At 44.9% G+C, this 19,487-nt stretch overlaps 1 protein-coding gene across 10 annotated transcripts in view; it reads right to left on the bottom strand.

The window, feature by feature from the left end:
* mef2cb (myocyte enhancer factor 2cb) overlaps positions 1 to 19,487 on the bottom strand; it is a 69,062-nt gene that overhangs the window by 4,126 nt on the left and 45,449 nt on the right. The window contains exons 6-13 of one of the 10 annotated variants that reach the window (XM_006784111.3): positions 10,288 to 10,431; positions 9,968 to 10,105; positions 7,393 to 7,573; positions 6,510 to 6,557; positions 2,088 to 2,260; positions 1,475 to 1,498; positions 447 to 576; positions 13 to 148 (exon numbers count right to left, since the gene is read on the bottom strand). In XM_006784111.3, the coding sequence (XP_006784174.2) occupies positions 13 to 148; positions 447 to 576; positions 1,475 to 1,498; positions 2,088 to 2,260; positions 6,510 to 6,557; positions 7,393 to 7,573; positions 9,968 to 10,105; positions 10,288 to 10,431 (974 nt within the window). The remainder of the gene's footprint in view (positions 1 to 12; positions 149 to 446; positions 577 to 1,474; positions 1,499 to 2,087; positions 2,261 to 6,509; positions 6,558 to 7,392; positions 7,574 to 9,967; positions 10,106 to 10,287; positions 10,432 to 19,487) is intronic. The other 9 variants (XM_006784116.2, XM_006784115.3, XM_006784114.2 and 6 more) reach the window with 9 other exon arrangements.

The raw sequence follows: 19,487 nt of genomic DNA, 5'->3' as shown, positions 1-19,487 counted from the left end.
CTGTGCACTCACCCTAGCTGGCCCAGCGCTGAATGCTGCATGTTCTGAAGGTGTTGCTGTTGCCACCCACTCATTGAACCAAGGTGTAGAGAGCTGCCACTGTTGAAGCCAGACAGGGAGGACAGGTCTGTGCTATTCAGGGAGTACTCTGTGTGCAAACACATACGAAAAAGAAGAGGAAGATTCACATTATAGTTTGTTCAATGAAGTGAAAAAAACAAACAAAGTTGGAGCTCTGGTAAATCCTGCTGTGACATGAACGTGTTCAAGTCACTGGGTGGGACAATATCACCCTCTGCTGTTAGATTGCTGTATAACACCCATTTGCACACAGAAAAGAAAAGCTTGGTATACACAATATAGAGTTTTAAAATAAATTTGGATTTGATGGGTCATACAAACTGCACAAAATAACTCTATGTTTACAGACACACTGGGCAACGTACCGGTACCATAAGAAGTAGAAATGGCAGATGGGTAACCGCCCATGCCTTGTCCTGGTAGAGTAGGAGTTGCTACTGATACCACTGGGGTGGCCAGTGACTGAGCAGACTGAGAGTTGTTTATTCTCTGGTTCTGTGGCAGAGGAAGAGAAGACAGAGAGAAAAAAGGGGAAGATGGGAGAGGCTTGAGAACATAAAATTTACTTCCAGACAAAACAAACAAAAAAGTAATAAACCAAGAAAGTTTTTTTTTCTTTCTTTCATTTCTTTCTTTCACTCAACAGATGCTGAAAGAATGAATGTGATGCCAACTTCTGGAGAAATTAATCACTTGACATGCGGCAAGGCTGAACCCTGCCAACCCTATCATTTACCACCCTTTTTCCGAGGGCCTACTGTCGCTATAGTAACACCGCCGGTTTCCACGGCAACGCGGGGTAGCAAAGGCAAAGGAAAGGCACTTTAGTGAGGCAGAGGGGAGGGTTTGTCAGAAAATCATGGAGGTTTGATGCAACATGAAAGTGTACTCTTTTGTTGCCTTTCATTTCTACACTCTGAGCGGTCCTGTGAGTTGCACCTGTGCGACACACAATTCTCCATGCAGGTGAAAAAATATGAGGAAGAAAGGGAGGAATGGATACACACGCGCACACACACACGCACACACACAAATAAAAAGGCCAGGTTGCTTTTACTCTGGCGCACCACTGGATGGCACCATGTGCCCTCAAAAAACATCGCACTGAGGCGACACTGAGGCCTTCAGCAGAGTCAGCAGCAATAAAGGTGAAAGTTTCTCTGCAGTCAGGATGGGTTTTCTTGCAGTAATAAGCCCTTTAGTCAAAGCAAAACTGGATTCAAATTAAGAGGTTAGTATCAGGGGACTGCATCGCTCTAGGATCATTATGCTTCTTAGAGGTTTTTTTTTTTTTTTACTGGAAAACTCGACAGCTTCAGAATGTTTCGACTGTTTCAGGGTTGTTCTTTCTTTTTTTTTTTAATCTCTGATTTTGAGTTGCAGTCTGACTTACCAATAGCAGATCGACATCCTCAGACTGATGGCATTGAAAGGGGAGGGTAATACATTCAAATTAGTGAGTGTAGGTGAGCACACACAAGTGGTGGTGGCTAGGCGTGGATCTAGGGATGGAGCTGCATTGGAATTGAGCCAACGGAAGCAGAGCTAATGTGAAAAGAGGATGCTAACAGCTATTGTAACTCTACTAACGTAACACACTCATTTATGGGAGGGAAGAAAAAGAAATAAGGGGGGCCTTTGGAAGAAGCATCAGCATACGCAAACAGACACAGCAGAAGTGATACACTGTAACTGCCAGAATATCAGCCTTGGGCCAAAAGTACATTTTAAAGAAAGGCTTTGGTTTAACAAGCTGCCAAGACTAATCAGAGAAACGTGTACCTTAAGTCACACTTATCACAAGCATAACCTCATCAACCCAAGTCTGATATGATAGGATGAAAGCAGCAGAGAGGACATGAAAGGAAATAAACAATAACAGCCAAACCTGACAGGATACCTCCCCCCACTCCCCCCCACACCCCTAGAAAGGTAGCAGGATATGCAGGAGGGAAAGTGGATGAGGAAAGGAAGCAGGTTGAGAGAGGGATGCAACCGCTACTCACAATGGACGGCATGTTGTTCTTGGCACCAGGGGGGATGAGCACACGTAGGTCAGGTTTGCGGTTGTTCATGCCCAGGTTCATGGGTGGGGGAGACTTAGTCTGCATGTTCTTGTTCATGCCACCTGGAGAAACCAGCAGACCAGGCGAGTTGCGGTGGTTCCCATATCCATTTCCTAAGAGAGAGCACAGGAAAAAGGCAGAGAAACATTTAATACACCAGTGTTCTCCTTTGGTATTTCTAGGAAGGCGCACTTACATGTTATTAAACCTGTGTCAAAAGTTTAATGAATCTCAAAACTCCTGCTGTCCGTGATGGTGTGACCTAATTATGAACTACAGGAATCCATTTTCACCTTGTACTCCCTTTCAGTGTTTCTGCCTCATCTTCACTTCCTGTGGTAGGAAATTTATTAGCGCACCGTCCTGAAGAGAAGACTTGTAAATGGTGCTTCATGGAAGCGGTGCACACTGCTGGCGGAGCAGATGTGCAGTTTTCGTCTTCATTACCAGTTTTTAGTGCCCGCACGACAGCACCTCACCCTAAAACTCTGCTACCGTCACTGAAGGCTATATTGTTCCCGTTTCAGCCAGCGAATCTTGCCGAAACATCTAATTTTGGGTAGCGAGACCACAGAGGGATTGGGTAAATCGTAGTTAAACACAGTTCTGAGGCTCTTCTAGACAAAAGTCGTGTCACTAAACCTGGATTCCTCTAAGCATGGAAGGTCAAGCATACAGCACCAGTTTCTCCCTCAAAAAAAAAAGAAAGAAAGAAGAAAGGTAGTCCTAGCAACATCATTAAAAAATTGAAAGTGGAGACTTATTGCAAGCAACATGGTCTTTGTTTCTAACCCAATCCCACAGACTGCTTTCCCCCCCCTTCCATTCCTTCCCTCTTCCTAGGGGTAGAACACAGGGCACTGTGTGGACGTTCCCACTTGAAAGACGGGCAGGAATTATACGTTAGACATAAATGAATTTCCTAATCATATACTCCAGGGGAAAATGAGTCACAGATGTCTTCCTGGGCAATTTCCCCTGCTGATCTTTGTTTAATTTGAGAGCGAGGTTTTTGTTGTTTTGAAATGAAAAGTCTCAAAAGCTCAATTTGAACAATCTGAAGAGTAAACGGCCGCTAGCAGTGAGAGAAAATGAGGCCGCCTGACAGAAAACGAGGAAAATAGTGTTGTGTTACTGTTGGCGCTGATGTGTGTGCCGACGCGTGATGCCTGGTATTAGCGCAGACTTTGTGTGTCACTGTATGTTTTGCTCTATGCGATGTTTCACGCTATAGGCGCCGTATGACTTGAGGCTCTGTGAGAAATGTTGCTTCTGCACGAGCCACGCGTATATGGGTGCACATGTGTGTTTTGTATTGGACCCTCTTAGTTCCAATGTCAGTCTCACATTAGCAAAGAGGCAGCTGCCTCTTCAGTTTTCCCGCTCTCTCATTCTCATGGCTGGCCCTTTGTGAGATCGAGTGGGTGCATGTGGAGACAGATGAATGAGATCTCACACACACGTAACACACACCCTCCCAGCACACATACACATACTTTAGTAAATAACCCAGCAGGAAGTACATCACTGTTTCTGTACAGATGAATCAAAAAGACAGTGAGCAATGGAGAGACATTAATACACACTTTGGTCAAGATGACACGGACTTCATCTTGGTGACAGTCACTCAGACATCTGTGTATTGCTACCCTGTGGAGATGGCTGCAGTCCAGTCAATTATGTGCTGGATGACTTTAATCATGAGTGGCACAGGCCAGTCCTTTAGCACTTCAAAAGTAGAATCACAAGCCAATTAAGCTAATGAAGCGAGAACTGTGACTCAAATCGTTCTATTCTGCAGCGTGATCAACCTGATTTTAGGGCGCACGCATTCAAAAGAGACAGATGATAACCAGAGTTCATTTCCACTCTCCTCCTCTATTACTATTTTGCGCAGTCGAAGTGCGGCGCAGGCTGGCGTCAACTGTTTAGAGGAAGTACCAAAATTAAACACGGCCCAGCAGGGAGTCTTTTTGGCTGTTGCGTTAAACTCGATATAGGGAGAACAATATCTGATCTCAGATTCAGATAAATAAGGGTTTTTTTTTTGCTATTGCTGAGTTGTGTGTGTGTGTGTGTGTGTGTGGTTGGGGGGGATAGCTAAGGTCAGAGCTGAATGATTACAATCTGGCTCCATGGTTAGCTAGGGCACTTGGAGATACATGTGTTAGACAAGACTCCCCCCCATCCACCCCCCATCAGAGTGTTCTCTCTGTGTTTTTCCATCTTACACACACACAAAGCGCACACACAAAGGAGAGGTGTGGTTAAACTCATGTAGATTTTACTGTTACTGAACAAATTTCTGATGTCCTGTTGTGGTCTAACAGGCGCGCTCCGTTCTATTCCCCATACACACACTCTTCCGTTGCGGTTTGGCCAAACGCGCATTCAACCCTGAATTCTCCAACTGAACAAAGGTGTCACACTTGTTCAGTTGGTGTAGGATGCTGCCGAAACTGAAGCAGACACTCATCAGCTTGACCTTTTGTCAGTTACTATATGTGAGCGTGTGTGTGTGTTCCCTTTTTTTTTTAAAAAACTTGAACGAATGCGATCAGAGATGTCCTCGAGATGTGCCTTCTATGCAACTCATTTAAAGGAGGAATCGAGGCACGAGCAGAGTGAGAGGTGAGAGGAGATTCTTGTTAATTCCTCGCTGTGCGTTTGAGAGAAGCGTGTGGACAGATGACACTTGCTTAATTGCGCGCATTCAGGTGGAAAGGTTTTCACAAGCCGAGGCCTCCATCCGGACTTCTTTCCTGAGCGCTCTTCTCTCATCGTGCAAATTGACAGATCAAAACATGCTTAGATGTAGGCAAAAAATTTCCATAGGAAAGCCACGATGACTCAGCCCTTCAGTAACATGTCCTATTTACACTGGACTAGAATCACCAGGGGAACTTTTGTGATTTGAATATACCCCCCACATCTGGGTTTCATGTGGCTGATTTGCAGATCTGTTTCAGTTGAATATACAGGCATAATCCACTGGATTATGTACAGATATGACTCAACGCAGCATATCTTTGTGCACTGAGAGAAACAGCCGAGGTATTTATTTTATTTCTTTCATAGAAGCACAAAAGAAGTTGTGTGTTTCTGTGTGTCTTAAGGCTCCTCTTATGTTACTTAGGGCACATGACTGATGACACATACACGGGGCAGACGGCCACTCGTACAATCATCTTATCAAAACGTACACTGGGGAGAAGAGGAGTGTTAAAACAGTCCTCGAGGTGCCACAGTGGCTGTGCCACTTCATACTGATGATTTTAGAGGAACATCATTAAAATGGCTGACCGAGTTCGCAGAACACTTCCATCTGTGTTCCCCCCTCTGTTTCTCCTTTGCACACATGCTTCCACCATTGGTGGATATTCATCACTGTGCCCCCCCCCCCCTCCACCCCAGATGAGATTTAAGAGAGCACTGAATGGAATCTTTCAGCTCCCACATGACTCTCTCTCCACGTTGTGTTTTTCGCCGCTGCTGAGCGACGCGCAGCGCTCACAGAGTGCCTCTGTTCCTTCAGCGCAGTGACACAAAGGCTACTTTTGAAGGATGCACTGCAAAACGCAGTCAATGGAACACACGCCACAACAAATGGGCCTGTTGTGCGCGCGTATGTGTTTGTGTGTGCGATGACTGTCCAGACAGAGAAACCAGGCACTGACCCCTTGTGATAGAGCCTCGGGGGCCAGACAAGGCTGCCCAGCTGTGACCCACTGACGCCCCCAATTCTCTCTTTTTTACACTCTGCACCGTACGCTGAAGTCGTAAAAATTCAACCCTTTAAAAGGGAGTCTCTTTGTGATAAACGCGGGCCTCACATGTCCTCGGGGACAAACCCATGTACAAACAGAAGTTAACACATAAGATGCTTTACACGTGTTTCCCAAATGTGTGTTGCTGAGCTACCGGCAGGATCATTATCCCACCGTGAGACTCTCTAAACACTGAATTAATTTGGTTCTAGACAGAAATCCGAGAGGTGACAGAAACAACAAGACAAATTTGTATGTGTACATTAAAGAATCTAGCAATATCGCTGTTATATCTGCTGCCTCAGGATATAATGCCATTTTACTTCTCTTCCCCCCACTTGCTCGACCATTTTATAGATGAACACAGGCAGGATGTGTCACAGCCCAGGCACTGAGCAAACATTCCCAGATGAACTCCACGACCACTAACTTCAACACATCATGGACAAAATCTCCACTCGGGTTTGGGTTAGTGTTAGTCATGCATTTTATGGCCCCAAGTGGGTGAGTGGGTGCCATGTATGTGTGTGAGTGGGTGTATGTGTGTGTGCATGTTAGCAGACATCTGTGTGTGAGCAGAGGAGGGCTTTCTTACCAGCACTGGTGCCTGCGCCAGTGGTAAGGTCGGCACCCATGAGGCCACCTGTAAGATGAAATAGAGAGCGCAGCAAAACGAGAGAAACCCATTAGAGGATAGACACCCACACTGGCTCCACTGCACCTTCTGTCTCTCGCTCGGTTTAATCACAATGTGCTGTGTGTGTGTGTGTGTGCGCGCGCGTGTCAGGCCGTCATATGTGCACTGACACCAGAAGCGGCGCAGCTTCCCACTCCAACTTGAACACGCTTAGCAACTGGACACTACGAGCGGATGCATTAAGCTGCCGTCCAAGAAAAATGACACATTATTATTTTTAAGGCATAAGAGGTGGATGAGTGGGAGGGTCCAGAGTGTGTGCGGTTTGGCATGGATGCTGCAAGCGCCAAAACTCATATTTAGTTTGCGCTGGCATTTCTAGCATCCAGTTGTAATGACAGGGTGAGGGTGTGGGCAGCAGCCTTCAGACCAAAGGGACAAAAAAAGGACTTTGGACAACAATAACAAACCAACAGGCCCAATTTGCTTATGTCACCAGCAACTCGGTGCCTATATATAAGGCCAGACGTCCTGTGTGTACAACAGAACACTAAATCAGCAGGCCTGTGGCTTGGGATTTTATATTGCATTAAATCATCAGCTCACTTTGAACAGAATACTGAGCAGGCAATATGTGAATATATGTGGGAGGGGACGACTTAGGATTCATTAACTGCCTTTAGGTGGAAAATTGTGGGTAGCTGTCATAAAATAAATTGCACATTTCTATGTGCGCCTCTATTAACATGACAGACAGGTACACACAGTTGAGAAGATAGACAGATGGGATAACAGCGTGTACATGGGTGCATGAGTGCGTGCGAGACCCGACCTGTATTACCTGCACTGGGGGGTCTGTGTGTAACTCCAGGAGACATGCTGTTTCTCTGTAGGCCGTGGTGTGCCAGTGGCAACAGATTGTGGTTGCCTAGGGATCCACCGGGATGGCTGTAAATGAGATTGTTCTGGTTGCTAACAGGAATGGACACGGGCATGTCGTAGTTCGATGGGGGCACGGCCTGCTGAGAAGATAGAGAGACATAAACATGGGTGTGATTAGACTAAAGATTGCAATGATTCAGATGCTTGAATTGTTATAAAACAAGGTTTTCGAAGTATGAGACAAACAGAAAGAGAGAGGAAAAAAGCATGACAGGTCAGAAATAGTCCAGGAACACAAAGAAACTTAAAGAGTGAAGTTCAGTCGGACTAATGGACAGATGAACTGTACAGAACTCCTTACAGCAAAGAATAAAAATACAAGATAGCAGAGTTGGGCAAAAGCAGCACTGCATGAAAGACAAAAGGAAAACTCCTTTCAGAGTTACTCAAATTGCCTCAGTGATTATATAAATGGACTGGCGGTACTTTTTCATTTCAGTGTGATCGAGTTACTTTGGAGGCTACTAATGTCTTTACGCAGGAGTCAAGTGCTGGCCCTGACATCTTGTAACATTTGCCATTGTAAAGTCAAAAGGCTGACCAAAGGAAATATTATGCTGAAGTCATTACAGTCATACATAAAAAAATGGAAGGCTGTGGTTCACAGGGAACAAAGCCAATCGTTTTCCACTGTCCCAGTGCTTAAGATAATTCAGTCTATCTTCACCTCACTAACAAGCCTGCAGAATATCTTGCAAAAGTAAAACAGCACAAGAGAACACAATGGGGGATCACTTATTTTCAGATCATATGGCGCTTATGTAAAGTGTTTTAAGTGACGCACTCAGATCAGTCAATAGTCTCACCAGGAACATGAAAAGCCTCCGGCATCTAGTTTGTCATTTTTATTGTGTCACTTGGCATAAGGGTTTAACCTTGGGAGTGCCCTGGAAGTGGTTGATCCTGCATTGTTAGTTTTAGGAAGTAGAAAATAGCGCCCTAAATTACTGCCATGTGTCTCAGAACCATGGAGGGAGTGCATCAGGGAGATCATCAGCCTGGCTCATGTGGAAGTGGGCGATGTGCCTCAGCTTCTTTAATTTTCTCCCCTCTGCTAATGTTCTGTTAGCAGGCCAAATATTATTTCAATGTACAAAGATGATTACTCTAACCATATTTCATTATGGGCCTCTCCACGTTTCGCTTTAACTGCGACTTTGCACGGGAGTGGCTAGCCAAAACCTATATATGCTATGTTTTTTCGAGGGTCTGTCTCTGGTTCTGTTTTATTTATTCCCACCCACCCTATTACTTTTTCCATCTCTGACTCTTTGGTGGACTTTTTTGACCTAATTGGTCCCGGTGAACTATTATTTACAAATGTGTGAGCTGTCGTCGAACATGCACATTTCTGCATGTGTACACACACACACACACACACACACTCTACTGCTGGGTGTAAGGGCCCCGTTTCTGAGCTGTCCTTTAACTGGTGCCATCCTTCCTGTTTTCACTCATCTTCCTCCTTTGCCTCTCCCCGCAGTCCCCTCAACAGTCCCCTGCAATCCAGAGGCCCAGTGCTTGGCAGCCACTCTGACCACACACTGAACTGCCACTTGTTGTTTGCAGAACCCCACCCCACCCCCTCCATCTCCCCCACCACCACTCAACCCCACCCATTCTCCGATCCCAAACACACCCCACCTCACCCCGACGCACCACCCCAGCTCACCAACCACTGCCTCGCTTCTAACCACATCTCCTCCTACTCCACGCGGCTCAGACACTACTCTTCTTCTCTGAGTGATTTACCTTGGAATTATCTCTTTGCTCCGTATGGCCGAAGCGCTAACCATTCTATAATGTGCTCTCTGAATGAGTGGCGAGCTCAGTTTACATAGAAAGAAGGCCTCGATTTTGTGGTTTCTGGCAACTAGCTATAGGTTGAAGTCTTCTGTAAAGTTGACACTACATAATATAAATCCAGCAGATAACACATCTAGGCATATACAAAGCTACAAAGGCGTTTGCCTGAGGAGAGATAAGCAAGTTTTTTGAGTTAGGAAGACGTGCTTATTAAGAGTGTTCGAATGCCTGCAGCTGTTTCACTGCCAACACTGTCTGTCCCTGTTGTTGCAGGTCACAGACCACTGGGTTTTGGTGCAGGAAAAGGAAAAGCGCATGCAGACCACACCTCTCCTGAGAGCCAGGCAAGGCATTATGGGTAGAGCGGGTTGAAGGTGGGAACCGGGTGAGGTTAAAATTTGTCATAAAAGAAAGTATGCTGTTAAATCAGCAAACGTGCCTACTAGTTATGGTTGCAGACATGTCAAATTAAAGGACCATTCCTCTACTGTAAACAGGAAAATTCAAAGATCTGTAATTTTGCAGAGTGCAATTTTACCCCGATCTTACTCTCACTCTCACTTTGTGTAATTAGTCTGCTTCCAAACAATGGTGGTTAGCTGGGTTAGCGCAACAGTTACTTGCCAGTCAGCATTTTGTCAGCCTGCTGAGTATAACCCAGTACTTACAGGTATCTTATGAGTTTTAATCATGGGATCAAACTCTTCGTTAATCTGTTTGTATTTCTCCTCAGTGTGCGGGGTGAGGATGAGCGCAGACTCGAGCTCCGGGCTCTCGCCACCTTTGTTCTCCTTCTTGCTCAATGCCTGCCAGGTCCCACAACCACAGAGAAGGATGGAGGGGAGACACACACATGAAGGGACGGAGAGATGGACGGTAGGAACAGATGACGATGACAGGGATGAAGCAACAGAAAGCATGTGGGGGGAGGGAGAGAGAGGAAAGAAAAGGTGAGAAGAAGGCTCTGGGTTTAACAAGAAGTACTTACACACAGTCTCTGTCTGCTGATCATCAGATCAATGTCCTCGTTTATTTTCCTGTACTTGTCCTCAGACTCGGGGCTGTGGCCAACCGAGTCATCTGCGTCGGGATCTGGGCTGTCACAGCCGTTTAGGCCCTTCTTTCTCAATGTCTGCAAACAGAGCAGTTGCACAACATAGTTGAAGGGCTTTGGGGTAGGGAAGAGAAACCCAGGTGAACAGCTTCGGAGGGACATAACGGTAATGAAGTGTGAGGAGGTTCATTTTCGAATGCAAGTCTGATCAAAGGACATCTTGAAAAAAAACAACACTTTGGAAAAGTTCTTAAACTGATGTGGTTTTATATCAAATTAAAAAACAAAGAACAAATCTGGCTTAATGCGTAGGGTAATGAGATCTTTGCTACAAATTATCTTAATTTTTAAAAAAGCTTTAACAAAAAAAACGCTCACGGTATGAACTCTAACAAGATGGTATGGGGCGAGGACACACAGCCTATTTTTATGAACAAGTAAACATGCCGCTAAACACAGAAAAAAAAAGGCACAAATGATTCAATCACATTCAATAACAAGACATAACAGAATGACAAATCAAGGGGGGACCTTAAAACCTCATAATTGCACAGAAAAGGGAACAGTCATAAAAGTAAAACATATTTTACAACCATAATTATCAGCGGGCCGTGAAATAGAATTAAAATACAGCCGAGGTGCACAAGTTTACGAGTGTTGGTGTATGCGCTATTAAATGTGGCAGTTTCTGTTCTGGCCACCTGATGGCCACCTGCCCCCATTAGAGTGGACAGAAAATAGCACGCTGAAAGAAGAAGGGGGAAAAAAGCGCACGCACACTCTCCACTCGATCACCACTCCCTCTCAGTGGAGGAGAGAGACAGACAAAGAGAGCATTGGAATAAATAAGAAAACGAGAGGTGGTGGTGGTGGTTGGCGCGGGGGGGGCTGTATCTGTAGCTGTCTCTGTCCTTTTTTAGATATTGTTGACAACCTTAACAACAGGGATAAGTTTCAGAGCGCATTACTGTGTGTGATAGCACGAGGGTATGTTTGCTTGAGCAAGTGGGCATGTAACGATAGGTGCTGTGTTCATTTGCCTCGCAAAAGTGAGAGAGACAAAGACCGAGCGGCAGAGAAGAAAAGTACAGTAGCTGACAGTTAGAGAGATCTCATCAAAGACACCACCTCCTCCTCCTCCTCCTCCTCCTTCTCCTCTCCACCACACGCCACCCCCCCTCACTCCCCCTTGCCTCTCTCCTCCTGGCTTTAATAAAGGGAGATTAGTCTACAGGAGGAATATCACGGGCCTGCTCCTGTCTGTGCAGTCATCGCTTCACACTGCGCTCTCCTACTTTCATCTGAAGCTCCATATCAGACAGACGTAATTAAATTTACTTTAGCACACCTTGTATTTGATGCTGATCAAGTGTGTGAGAGTGTGCGCTTCTCTGTATATGTTGTATAGTGTGTGTGTGTGTGTGTGTGGGTGGGTGGGGAAAGAGGGGAATGAGTCTGTGTGTGTGTGTGCTTGTGTGGGTGTGTGAGAGTGGGTGTTAGAGTCAAGAAAAAAGAAAGAGCGACTGAGCAGGAGAAAGGAGGAAGATAGATGCTAAGATAAGTTAATCTCGGTGAACTTCTTCCTCTCATTTGTTTGTCTCTGTCAGTACTCACTCACAGAAGAGATACGAGTGCTAGCTACTCCATCACAACCAGCAGCAGAAGTGACAAGGAGTGATCTGCCTGCTTAGAAAACAAATAAAAATCCAGTCATCTCTCATGTCAGCACAACAAAGGCCTGTTTTGAGTGTGGTTTTAGTGAACTTAGAGGGCTTCTTTTGTGTGTTGTGTGATAACTGTTTGATTCCTGAGGCGTCTCGTGGCGAGGCAGCTACTGTAAGTGTGTCAACATTTGCTGGCTCTCCTTTTTCTCTCTCTGAATCCTCACTTGGCCCCTGGAGTGGAAATCTGGAATTCTGAATTTGAAAGCATCTCTCACATCTTTGACAGTCTTCAGGAAATCACACCAAACAAATCACGCTAGGCGATGCAGGAGATCTGACTTCCAATAGACCTACAGTGAATCAGGCACTCTTGCTCTATCTGAGGAGGATGAGTCAAGAGAACAAAAGGGGCACAGAGGTTTAGCATGCTGTCTTTTTTGGCAAAGGCGTGAGATGTAAAACTTTGCTATTTCTTTTGCGTAGTTTCAATCTGGCCTTGGCGATGTATCATATCGAACTGACAAGAGCTGAACCACTGGCCTTTTTCTGCTCACATGAGAATGCATGCAAGGAAAAAAAAAACAACAAACAAAAAAAAAAAAAAAGAAGAAAAAACAAAACAACTTTTCTTCCTACTTGCATAGATTTCCACCTACTGCCACCAGCACATGAGTCCATGAGAGAGTTACTTCCATTCTTGGAAGAATAGCTGTGGAGCATTGCTGGGAGAGGAGAACGGGGGCCGAGTTAAAGGTGACACCCATATGGGGTAATTGAGCTGGCGGTGTAGCAGTAGTTGGGCAATAGTTGCTCTGTGTGTTTATGGAGGTGCATTTAGCCAGGGCGTGAGTATTGCATGACTGACCCAGGCTTAGCTTTCCAGCAGGCCTCGGTTTATTTAGGGTGCAGTACAAAGATGTTATGCCATTCATCTCAGTTATGCCCACCTGTTTAAAGGCATCACACCTGTTGCCAAAGGCCTAGCATACAACCCAGCAACCAATCAGAACTGCTGAAGAGCTCATGTAGCCTTAGAAGGACTTCTCCCTCTTCAGCCTTCCACCTCACCATCCTGCTGCCCTACTTTCAAGCCATCCTATGTGTTTTACCCTCCTCTAATAGCCCATTGCTTTATCTGCTCCTTGAATATGCCACTGAGTGCTGCTCCAAACTTTCAGTCTGTTATACAGCAACATCACCATTATACAAGGCACATCCAAGACTTATATTTCAAAATAATGGGGAGAATAATGATCAGTGAAAAAAAAGGTTGCTGTTGTAATATTGAGAGAAACAGGAGTACAGGAATGAAGACTTGGCATGAAAATGGAGTCTTTGGGGAATACGGTAATAGGATGAGGATTAAACAAAAACACTTTGGTGCAGTTCACTTGTGGCAATAATTTTATGCACAAAGAATTCCCCCACATTCTCATGCCTAAATTAAAATTATTCAATATTCTAAGTAACTTCATTTTCTTTCTGTATTCTTAAAAAAGAAGCTAATCTTTTGGCTGCTGGCATAAATGAGCATTATTTAAGTTTATAGCGTTTTTATTACCCCGGTTTGCGATGACTGACATTTTTTTCACATTAAATATTACCCTCTGCTGCCGTGTTGTGAATCACAAGAAAAAAATGGCCAAACGGGGACACCAAATTATGAGGAGAAAGTGTGAGAGGAAGGAGGTTAGAAGACAGCAAAATGCTACGGCGATGTAAAGAGTCACGCAGAATGCTATAGAGAGTTCGTGCTGTAAATGTGAGAACGAGGAAGGTGGGATGTAAAGTATGGCGAGGAGCAAAGACAGCAAAAAAGCTGTGTCTTCTTGCTTGGCTCTGTGTTTCTCTCTCTGGCCCCTTTGGAGGCTTGCTCCTAATTAAACTCCTTCTTCATGATGCTCCCTCATGACTTGACTCACAGGGCCTGTGTGAGGCAGGCACAGCATAGACAAGGTGTCCTACATACTTGAGACGCCCGTCTCATTGGTACCCTTCAGTTTTTACACCCTCAGCTAAGCTGGCCTAGACTGGGGCTGGTGTAAGAGGAACGGCAGGACGCCGCTGTAAAAACCTAACGGAGGTAACCCGAGCTGAGACCGAGGCCGGCTTGAGCTACAAAGAAACTGATTCACATTCTAACACGCTTGCCGTTCCCTAATGTTTTAATTGCAGGAAAACGCTTGCTCTATATTCACTTCATAGGTTGGGGGTGTGAGCGATAACTTCATTTAGCTCCTGAGAAAAACAGCGGAGAGTATTTGGGTGTGAATCCCGGGTGGCCCCAGGGAGTCTGCTAGGGACAGCTGACGCCTGCCCAGAGCTCCTGCCATACCAGGATCCGTCTGCTCGGCATTCTGCCACCCTGTTCACCCTCTCTATCCCTCAATCCGTCTTTCTGCCCCCATATTTCTGTCTCAGTCTGTTGCTCAGTCTGTCTCTGTCTCACCACCTCTGCGCTAGTCCCCTAATTTTCTGCAAGACCACCACATCTCGACAGAAGCTCAGTCAAACACTGTTGACTTGACGGGTACATCTTTATTTCTGATAGACTCTGGGCAGTTGAGGATTTGTGTTTGGAAAGAGCTCCATTGTTGACCATTTTCCCTCTGTAGTTATGCTGGCAGTGGCTGAAGGCTACGACACATTCAATATTGTGTTTATAGCTATTGGCGACGGTCAGGCCAGCGAATGTTCCTCAGTGTCTTCAACCCAATAACAGGGAGCATCGGCGCAAAGGCGCTCCACCAAACAGCCAGTGTATTACAGGCCATTTATATCTCTGTCAACACTGTGTGATCTTCAGCGCACATGCACTACGGTAAGCTAAACCCAGAAAGAAAATAATATATAATAGCGGGAATGTTTCCCACCATAAATGGACCCGGTTTATGGGGTTTGTGGCATATTTCAGCAGTGGGTGGGAAACAAGTCTGTGATAGACAAGTGCAATATAAAAACATCAGTAACAGCGCCACTTATGGTTAATCATGATTGCTGTGCTGTTAAACTAAAATAAAACGGCACTCAAATGAAATCTTTTGTCTAGAAGGCTCCAACCTTGCAATTGTTGCACTATTAAAAATGGCTTTACTTTATTCCAGCTATCAAACATTCTCAGTAAGCAGACTGTATATATCGTACTTTGCAAAGTGTGAGGAGTCAATGTAGGCTGGGGTATGTATCTAGTTTAGAAAACCATCTCTTGTCACATTGGTGAGAAGCAAAGGGGTTTTGTGTCCATAGGGGCGCACAGACGAATAGAAACATTGTCTTTCTTATCAAAAATAAGATGGAGGTAGTCATGAAGTGGACCTACTGTGGATTAAGACCTCCCAGCGCCAATTCACAATAAGCACCAGCAGGGTGGTCTTCCTGGCGGCAGGGAAGAGGTAATAGCATGTCTGAGATGTGATCTTATTCTTCTTATTTTGTTTCTTCTTCTAAGTTTTTTCCTCTTTCTTTTGTTTTTTTTTTCTTTCTTTTTTTGGGTTCGTTTGGCTCAATCTAACTTGCTCCCATTTTTGTCTTTCTTCCTCGCTCGCTGTCTCTCTCGCTCGCCCGTCCTTTCTGTCTGCCTTTCAGAGTGGAGGGAACATCAGAGGGATCAGGCTGGCTTAGTTTATTGGAAGCAGATGGCAGACCAAAGGCAAGAGGGCCACAGTTTCATGAAGCGTGGTTTGAACATGCCAGGACCATGTCGAGGGGCATGCCCATGGATGATGGCTACATGGAGTGTGTATGTGTGTGAGCGATTTGGGGGAGATGGTTTATTTTGTAGGTTACCAATCTGAGGAATAGGACCTCTAATCCCTAATGTCCCATCTAATGTCCCCGCCTGCTTCTTTTTTTAAGTCATTATCTCTGTATCCTTATGCACTGTTTAAGAAACTATCGCATCATTGGCCTTTCAGTGCTTTAGCAGCTTTGATGCCCCTTACCCCCGCTGCCCTGCTGCACTGTAATAAGTAACTAGACGTTGGCACCTGGGATCCATCATCCCTGGTGGTAAATTCTGTAATAACACCGCCTAAACATGTGATTATTAGCTTTCTAGAGACTACAGAGTTTACTCAACATTACAAAAGGGAGTGAGATATATAGCAACAAACAGAGAGAAAGTGTTAAGGCAAGTGAGAGAGGCCGAAAAGAAGACAGAGGGAAAGGGCACTGTGTGCAACAAGGTTCCTCCACATTTCTCCAAACTGTGCCACTTTGATGGTGCATGTGCTAAAATCACTATTAAGAAGAGCCCACTGCAGACGAGAGCCCACTCACAGACACACAATCTTAGCTAGCCAGTACACATCAGAATACCAGATGGTGCAGTGTTTCCCATATGGAAGAGACACACACTAAGCACATGTCAGAATCCAACACTGTTTGTTACAGCAGCATCCCGGCCCTGGGAACAAAGTGGTCATTCAGACTTGTCACCACACTGTATAATTAGCCAGATAGACATAATGAGACACAATGCCAGCTCAGTGAAACTGGATAAAGAGGGCACTTATGTCTGCGCCCTTAACCTAGCCATCTTTCATCCCCATCTACACTGCAGTTGAATAACGCTTCTCTATTCAAATGAGAGAAATGACTGCGGGTCTATATGTATTTCTGGTGCAACGTAGAAATTGATTCGCAATGGTTAAATTGTGTGTTTTCCACGCGTAATTTAGCTTTGCATACTTTGTACAGTGAAACTGCACGTGGCCTGTTTATGCCACAGTCATCATGTGACTGTACTACACCATGAATCATATCAAAAATGAACATACTTTTAAATTACCATCAGGTAACAAACCTCAAGCCTCCTTCGCCCAACCTGTTTTTTATTTCTTGAAACTCCACCTAACCCCCAACCCTTTAGCAACAACAACAACAACAAAAAAAACCCACAACCACTACAAATCGTCACTTATCGTCTTTTGTCTCTCTGTCTCTTATCGCGTGGTGCCAAAGCAGGAAAAGGGAGCCGGGGGGAGGCCTTCAGTAACAATGACCAGCCGGCTGACCTCTATACAGTGACCTTGAGTTTCCACACCCTGCCCAAAGCAGTAACCATGGTGGGGGTGGAGGAGGTAGGGCCAAGAGGAAGCTCTAGGCAGGGAAGGGAATGCCATATGTAAAAATAGATCTTTATTCTGAATTTTCCGCAAATAGTTTCAAAGAACAAGGCATCATTTCATCCTAATGGCTGGCGTGAATTGTTTTGGGCTGTGTGTAGTGGAAAAGTCTTGCCTTTTGGCAGCGTGGCCTCAGAAGTGGCCTGCCTTTTTCACTGCTCCTCACCACGGGGACCACATATTGGCACATTTCAAACAGTCTATTTTTAAAAACCTTTTGTTGTTGTGTGAGTACTTCAGACTTCCGTTTCAGTATTGACCTTAAAAAAACACCTCTGACAGCGATCTAAGAGGTGTAGTTTCTTGCCTTAGCTTTTGCTTTTCTGGTCAGCGGGTATGTGATGTGGAATAAAGTGCCGCGCCTGTGGATCACATATACTGTATTATCTGAAATCTTGTTCTTAACCACTTTTTCAAAAAAGGGGTGGGTGGGCATGAATTTGTTCTCTTTGTGCCTTGATGCAGGGTGGAAGCCACGGACATATGGGTTCTCCGGGCTGATCAATTGTATGTAAAGCAGATCTGCTGATCAAAACGTACTCAGATCGGCCCAAACATATGATAGCAATTCAGAGAAATTAATTTCCTTTTTCTGTAATGGAAAAGTTTTTGAAAAGCAGACAGGAAGGCTCTGTTTGGTGGAAGGAGGCGGGGGATCAACAAGAGAATTGCACCAAAAAACAAAACATAAAACAGACTATTTCATTCAAAGGACCAAATGTTTGTAGGCAGCTCAGGGTCTCACACCAGTGGTCTTATGAATGTGGTCGCCGAGGGCAACTCTTCATAACTGATCAACAAGAACAGAGAGAGAGAGAGAAACTGGATGAATATCCTGACACTTTGCTTACTCACTCCTCTGTTTCAGAAACAACCCCCACCCAGCCTTGTTTAAAACACAAGGGTGGGGGGGACAGAGACAGAGACAGTCTTATTCTTCTATTCTTTCACAGCAAGAACCGCCAGCTAGACGTCTATATTTAGTTTCACCGTAGACTATTTTTAGAAAGCAACTACTTTTTGAGGAATTTATTAAGAAATGAGTATTTTAAAGAAAATGGTGAGTTGTTTTTAGGCTGTTGCGTTAAGTGGTGAGCTCGATACATTTTAGAGGAGTGGAGTAGCTGAAAGTACGTACATTTAATGATCAATATTTTTTTGTATCTCAAGCTTCGGGTTGAAAGTAACTGACGTAACTTGCGTAACTGAATGAATAAAGAGGCAATGTGTTTTGTTGATTTCAAAGGAGGCCGGAGACATCTGGCAACAGACTATTACACTAGTCCAGTATTCTTGTAAATGAATAGATGAATTGTTGCTAACACTGTAAATATGAATTATGCACTGATGATAGAGATGTGTGAAGCAGTATTGAAAGTGGTACAATTTCTCTTTCCTGCTTTTCAACGTTAATTAACATGCACTCAACCCCATATACAAGGAATTTTTGACAACCTGCTACAGCATGTAAACAGTCTGTCATCGGGAGCCTTTGTTTTAACAAACCGCTTTACTACGAGCTTGTCAGTGTCACAAGGTTAATTTACTTAGTCCCTCAAAGCAGTTTCAGAACTTAATCCTTAGCTCATCAGGACAAACAAGCCTTGTTGTCAATCGCTTCATCCCCGGTAAACACCGAGGCCTCGTGCCGACAACCCCTTCCCATGTCACACCACATGCAACCTCTTCCAAAAAACACGAAATGACTGCACACTCAATTACCGTGGACAACCAAAGCACAAGATATGATACGACGGCCTTATTTCTCTTGGAGGCGACCAACGCAAAAGCAATAGGGTATAAATTGCATTCTGGTTGGAGCAATTAATACAGTTTTAAGAGCTATGAGAAGAAGCCATTCAGTGAGCCGATCAGCATCGAAAAACCGCTCAAGGCTAATGTTCTCGTTGCTGTTTAGAAACCAAATAAGCACGCAGAATAGCACAGATGCTGGAAAATATTTTCATAAGAGCGAGGCAGAACTCGAGCATACTAGCACTTCAGAGAGGGAGCTCAGGTCTGGTTGGCTTGGAGAACTTGAGAAAGTAAGTAATTTTTTTGAGGAGATGGCGAAATCGGCTAAGCAGTGCGTAGAATGTATGGTAATGTGATGTTCTTTCCAAATGGCTGAGCGTTGAGCTGGTATGCATATACCTGCTTGATGTACTTTCTCTTTATGTTTCTTCATTTACACCCCTCCAGCAGCACACACCACCCCCTCTCTCACACTCTCCCTCCCTCAAGTGTACTGTCACTGGGCTGAAATCACACCTGTGCTTCTCGCACATCTCGGCACACGGGTGAAACATACGCAGGGTGAAACATGGTGAGGGAGCTTTGCTGA

This window comes from Neolamprologus brichardi, chromosome 12, assembly GCF_056152115.1.
Source record: "Neolamprologus brichardi isolate AB-2024 chromosome 12, ASM5615211v1, whole genome shotgun sequence".
NCBI classification, from domain to species: Eukaryota; Metazoa; Chordata; class Actinopteri; order Cichliformes; family Cichlidae; genus Neolamprologus; species Neolamprologus brichardi.
The sequence above is the reverse complement of the archived record's forward strand: the minus strand, read 5'-3'. Positions and strand labels throughout refer to the sequence as shown.